Raw genomic sequence first — 5,434 nt, forward strand, 5'->3', positions numbered from 1 at the left:
ATACATGTAGTAATGTTGTAATACATATAGCAGTGTTATTACAATAGTTATGTCACATATTTGTTATTCTGTAGTGTATGAGTAGAACTATGAATCCTCATATGGTTATTTGTTTGAAACGGTCTGGGTGTGTTTCATATCATACCTGAGATTCGCTTTTCTTTCACTAGCTCCCTCTACTATTTTTATTCTTGTATGCACTGCACAGCACAACTGTCCTCAGTTCATCGAGGAGAATTTGAACGGGAGGTTTTTATAATTACAATGCAGAGTTGCTGGCTAGTAAATAACATGCATGGCTGACTCCAACAAATTCCACAGCCCTCCATACGCTTTTGTACTCAAGAGTTAGAAAACTTGGCCTGACTGTCCCTCCTTTTTGTGCTGAGATGTTCTCTACCTTAAGAAATTGCATTTCAATAACGGTCATTGTCCATGAACTCAGCCTGTCAAGAGTGCAAGGCAGAAGAGCTTTAGTGATTCACACTCCCCCCAGTACTACTATTCTCCACAGACTCTCATCTGGCTCTACAGCAAGCACTACAGGAGACATATTTTCTTATTTACATCAAGAGACTGAGCAGCCAATCAGTGGCAAGAAGGACAAGTCATGTGCTCAGGGGGACCTACAAGACAAGTTATCTGCATTGCTTATGTGGATATCTCAGTTTTTCTCTGGTAGGTCCTGCAAGACAAGGGATGGTCCATTTCTAAATTGAACATTTAACTTGGTCCATATTACTCTGCTAAAAGGAGACTGGAATTTCCCAAGAAAATTGGCAGTAGTACAGTCTCTGCACTGGGAAAATCCTGACCCCTGTACTAACTGTGTCTGGCTTGCTCGTACATTTCACTGAAATAGTCAGGGCTCAACACTGCCCCGTGAGGCAGATAATGTCACAGCAAAAGGAGGACTAATTGAACATAGTTGCTATAGTCAGGTACAGGGTAGGGTCTTTGAATACTAAACGCTACTAGAGTTCACTAGCATACTGTTGACTTTCTTCCTACAATAATGAGCTAATAGTGACCCAGTTCTCCACAAACAAATTAGCCACAGCAATCGTGCAAGACGACAGGTTTTCTGGCTGGTCTGGAGAAGGTGGGGGGTCGGAAGAAATTTCAGTAGTAAATATTATTTTTCTCAACTTAATTTGGGGGAAATTTTGGGTCAAGTGCCAGAACAAATAAAGTGCATGTGAGGTGGTGAGACGGGGGAGGGGGAGACAAAGGTAATGATGATGACAGAGGGGGGAAACAATGCCAACGCCCCGTCCCAGGAGGAGCGGGTGGTGGACTGGCGCCTGTCTAGCTGACTGTGTCTCTGTGTCCGCCCCACTGGAGCTGAGTTCTGTTTGACCAGAAGATTCACAAAGATAATGCTGGCAACTGGTGATACTGGCAAAAACCTCCTACCTTTCCACCGCTTTCACTACTACTCAACAAATTAAGCTAGCTGGGTGGATTCCAATGAGGAGTCATTCGTGGATATATTTGTTGACACTGATGTTCCGGTCACCCAAAGTCAACAAGCGATGGCAAAGAGTTATCTATATACAAGACATACTGACCCAGGGTTCCCCACAACATGTTATTTCCCTTAATACTTTGGGATTGTGGCAATAAGGTCCTTTATCTACTTCCCCAGAGTCAGATTAACTTGTGGATACCATTTTTATGTCTCTGGGTGCAGTTTGAAGTAGATAAAGGGCCTCGTTGTAAAACTCCTGAAGTATCCCTTTAAAGAGACAAGTTGGGCACAGCCAATAAAATACTTTGTGAAAGAATTCAAACGTAATATTATAATGATATAATATCCATCAGTCCTTGAGTGAACATCCAATTAATTATTATTAGGCTATTAATCACTTATCAAATCATCACAGACTCTTTGTAGATGCAAATTATCCATTCAGAGGCTTACAATTTACAGTATAATTTTGTGTGCATGAAATGTGATATACACTGAGTGTACAAAACATTAAGAACACCTGCTTTTTCCAAAGCTATGATCCCTTCTTGATGTCACCACTTGTTAAATCCACTTCAATCAGTGTAGATGAAAGGGAGGAGACAGGTTAAAGCAGGATTATTAAACTTTAAAACAACTGAGATATGAATTGTGAATGTGTGCCATTCAGAAGGTGAATGAGCAAGACAAAAAATGTTCATTTGAACGGTGTATGGTAATAGGTGCCAGGCACACCGGTTTGTCTCAAGGACTGCAATGATGCTCGGTTTTTCATGTTCAACAGTTTCCTGTGTGTATTAAGAATGGTTTAACACCCAAACGACATCCAGCCAACTTGACACAACTGTGGGAAGTATTGGAGTCAACATGGGCCAGGATCTCTGTGGAACGCTTTCGACATCTTGTTTAGAGTCCATTCCCCGATGAATTAGGAAGGTGTTCATAATGTTTTGTTCACTCAGCGTAGCAGCATAGCAGGTTATTAAATGTGCCATTGTAAAAAAATACAAATTAAATTCAACTTCAAAAATTCCTTTATGAAACAATTGAAGTGTGAATCGCTATTATATAGTCTACCTGACCTTTTGAAATATTGTATATTTTATTAGGTCTGATAAACACGACAGAATGCGTGTCACATATTATTGTCATATTGTAATTTTTCTAATAACACGTGAAACACCCTGAATGCTCTATTTGCACCTCTCTTTTCCTTTCTACTGTTTTACTGCTCCTCTTCTTTCAAATGAATTTTTATTCTGTTAGACCGCAGGTTCCTCACATTACACCACATTATACGTCAAATGAAAGCGTGGCAAAGGGAGGGTAATTACTACATTGGAAGGGTTATAATTACGTCCTTTAGACAGAGGAATGGATACTGTAATGGCTCACTCCCTCATCTGGAGGGATTTCCCAGGTCAGACAAAGAAAGGGCTGTGCAGCCAGCCATGCACTTCCAGTAACTGTTCGTCCATGACTCCTGCTGTTGGGTAATTTCCACAATTCTTTCAGATTTCTACTGAGAAAATAAATTATCACTTTTTTTTTTTTAAGAAGTAGGCCTGCTTAAATGTTTAATTAATAGTCTATGCTATTAGACTATGGCAATGTTCAGTTATCCACCCTAAAGGAATGACAAAAAAAACTATAAAATGTCACTATGTAGACCAATAGGCCTAGACGTACAAATTCCATTTTTGAAAGCGGGAAAGTGGATTAGGTAATATGTGACGGGATTGCGCTCCATTGTCCAAAGGAGGAGGATGAGGAGGAGGAGGGGGGGTAGGATTGCACAATAGTGGCCAAAGTGTGTATAAATACCAGTGCACCGCAGTCTCACCACATGACAGAGAAGTCCCTCATCCGCTGACACCAAAAGAACAATCAATCAACTTTGGACTCGTTTTAGTGCATTGAAAATTGTGCGCTGGAGAGCGTTGCTTTTTGGGAAAATTGAAGAGTTCTGATCTTCTTCATAAACTGTCACTTCAATTTCAACTGATTTCAACCAGACTTTTAAATAGGCTATAAACTTCCTAACAAAACCGAGAATGAATGCCTTCAGTGTTGCAGTTGCAGTGGTACTCGTCCTTGCATGTATGTTCATCCTTGAAAGCACCGCTGTTCCTTTCTCCGAGGTATGTCTCATTCTCCAATACCAACCCACTTCAAATATGTGTGCATCAGTTTTAGTGGTTGGTCATGACTCATTTGTGCCTAATGTCTTTGCAGGTGCTAACGGAGGAGGTTGGAAGCATTGACAGTCCAGTTGGGGAACATCAACAGCCGGGCGGCGAGTCCATGCGTCTGCCGGTACGTTCAATTGAATGAATGAATTAAGCTAATTACCTTTAGCAAATTAACATCTAAGTGGTTGCGTTTCACCCTCGGAATAGAATTAGACCAGTAGCGCTAGCTGTTAACCATTTGATCGTGAGCCGTTAGAGAGGGCTTTAGGGCGAACTGTGCTGTGGTTGTGAAGTGGAGACTTGGACAAAAATACTTACCATGTGCCTTTTCCCTCTTTTTTTTTCATATTCTTTTCTTGGCCGGGATACAGGAGCATTTCAGGTTCAAGCGTCAGAGCCACCTCTCCCTGTGCGGTTGGTGCTGCAACTGCTGTCACAACAAGGGCTGTGGCTTCTGCTGCAAATTCTGAGAACCTGCCGCAATAAAACCATCTTATAAACTTATTGCCTTTAATTTCCCCCCTATTCTTCTACATTTCCTTTGGACTCTGTGGAGAAGATGAATTCTCATTGATGTCTTTCTCACTGCAACCTCAGTCTTGTACATAAATGTTTTGTATCATGTTGTATAGCCTAGTGACACAGGAAAAAGACAGCTAATTGAAATAATAATTTCTATTATGTACATTTAGTACATTGTTTTGGTACATTTTCTAGTTTGTACATGTTGCAATGTTTTCTTTCTGAGATGTTGTTTTTGTAACTACGATAATGATTTATAAAATCACTTCTTATTGTGACACTTAAAAAAAATAAAACACACATTCTTTGAATAACAAACGCGGTTGTTTATAGATGTGTTTCCTGTGGCCAAATGTTCGGGCCTGACAGCCAGAGGCTTATTCAAATTAGCCACGTAGTAGTTTTTAGGGAATGCAGTCTACAGTGCCTTCACCACTTGACCTTTTCCACATTTGTTGTGTTACAGCTTGAATTTAAAATGGATTAAGTTGAGATTTTGTGTCACTGGCCTATACAATACCCCATAATGTCAAAGTGGAATAATGTTTTTCGACATTTAAAAAAAAAAAAAAAAAAAAAGCTGAAACATCTTGAGGTAATAAGTATTCAACCACGTTATTATGGCAAGCCTAAATAAATGCAATAGTAAAAATGTGCTTAACAAGTCACATAATAAGTTGCATGGACTCACTCTCTGTGCAATAATAGTGTTAAAAACATCCCCATAAAAATCTGTCAGTTTAAGCTAGAGATATCTGTTTTTTGGATGCATCTCAAGACTCTCTTCTCTGTACACATCAATGATGTCTCTCTTGCTGCTGGTGAGTCTCTGATCCACCTCTACGCAGACGACACCGTTCTGTGTACTTCTGGCCCTTCTTTGGACACTGTGTTAACAACCCTCCAGACGAGCTTCAATGCCATACAACTCTCCTTCCGTGGCCTCCAACTGCTCTTAAATACAAGTTAAACTAAATGCATGCTCTTCAACCAATCACTGCCCGCATCTGCCCGCCAGTCCAGCATCACTACTCTGGACGGTTATGACTTAGAATACGTGGACAACTACAAATACATAGGTGTCTGGCTAGACTGTAAACTCTCCTTCCAGACTCACATTAAGCATCTCCAATCCAAAATTAAATCTAGAATCGGCTTCCTATTTCGCAACAAAGCATCCTTCACTCATGCTGCCAAACATACCCTCGTAAAACTGACCATCCTACCGATCCTCGACTTTGGCGATGTC

The 5,434-nt window shown here is 40.5% G+C and overlaps 1 protein-coding gene across 1 annotated transcript; it reads left to right on the forward strand.

The window, feature by feature from the left end:
• The first annotated feature begins 3,315 nt into the window (after nucleotides 1-3,315).
• Nucleotides 3,316-4,503, forward strand: LOC139405916 (hepcidin). Its single transcript, XM_071148361.1, has 3 exons — nucleotides 3,316-3,612; nucleotides 3,707-3,787; nucleotides 4,035-4,503. Exons 1-3 carry the CDS (start codon nucleotides 3,526-3,528, stop codon nucleotides 4,131-4,133), a joined length of 267 nt encoding a protein of 88 aa, XP_071004462.1. The 5' UTR covers nucleotides 3,316-3,525; the 3' UTR covers nucleotides 4,134-4,503.
• Nucleotides 4,504-5,434: the final 931 nt, after the last annotated feature.

This window comes from Oncorhynchus clarkii, chromosome 3 (assembly GCF_045791955.1).
Source record: "Oncorhynchus clarkii lewisi isolate Uvic-CL-2024 chromosome 3, UVic_Ocla_1.0, whole genome shotgun sequence".
NCBI lineage: Eukaryota > Metazoa > Chordata > Actinopteri > Salmoniformes > Salmonidae > Oncorhynchus > Oncorhynchus clarkii.

Coding starts and splice junctions, on each gene's coding strand:
- LOC139405916 (XM_071148361.1), top strand. CDS start 3,526: ATGAATGCCTTCAGTGTTGCAGTTGCAGTGGTACTCGTCCTTGCATGT. Junction 3,613..3,706: donor CCGCTGTTCCTTTCTCCGAG/GTATGTCTCATT, acceptor ATGTCTTTGCAG/GTGCTAACGGAGGAGGTTGG. Junction 3,788..4,034: donor GCGAGTCCATGCGTCTGCCG/GTACGTTCAATT, acceptor GCCGGGATACAG/GAGCATTTCAGGTTCAAGCG.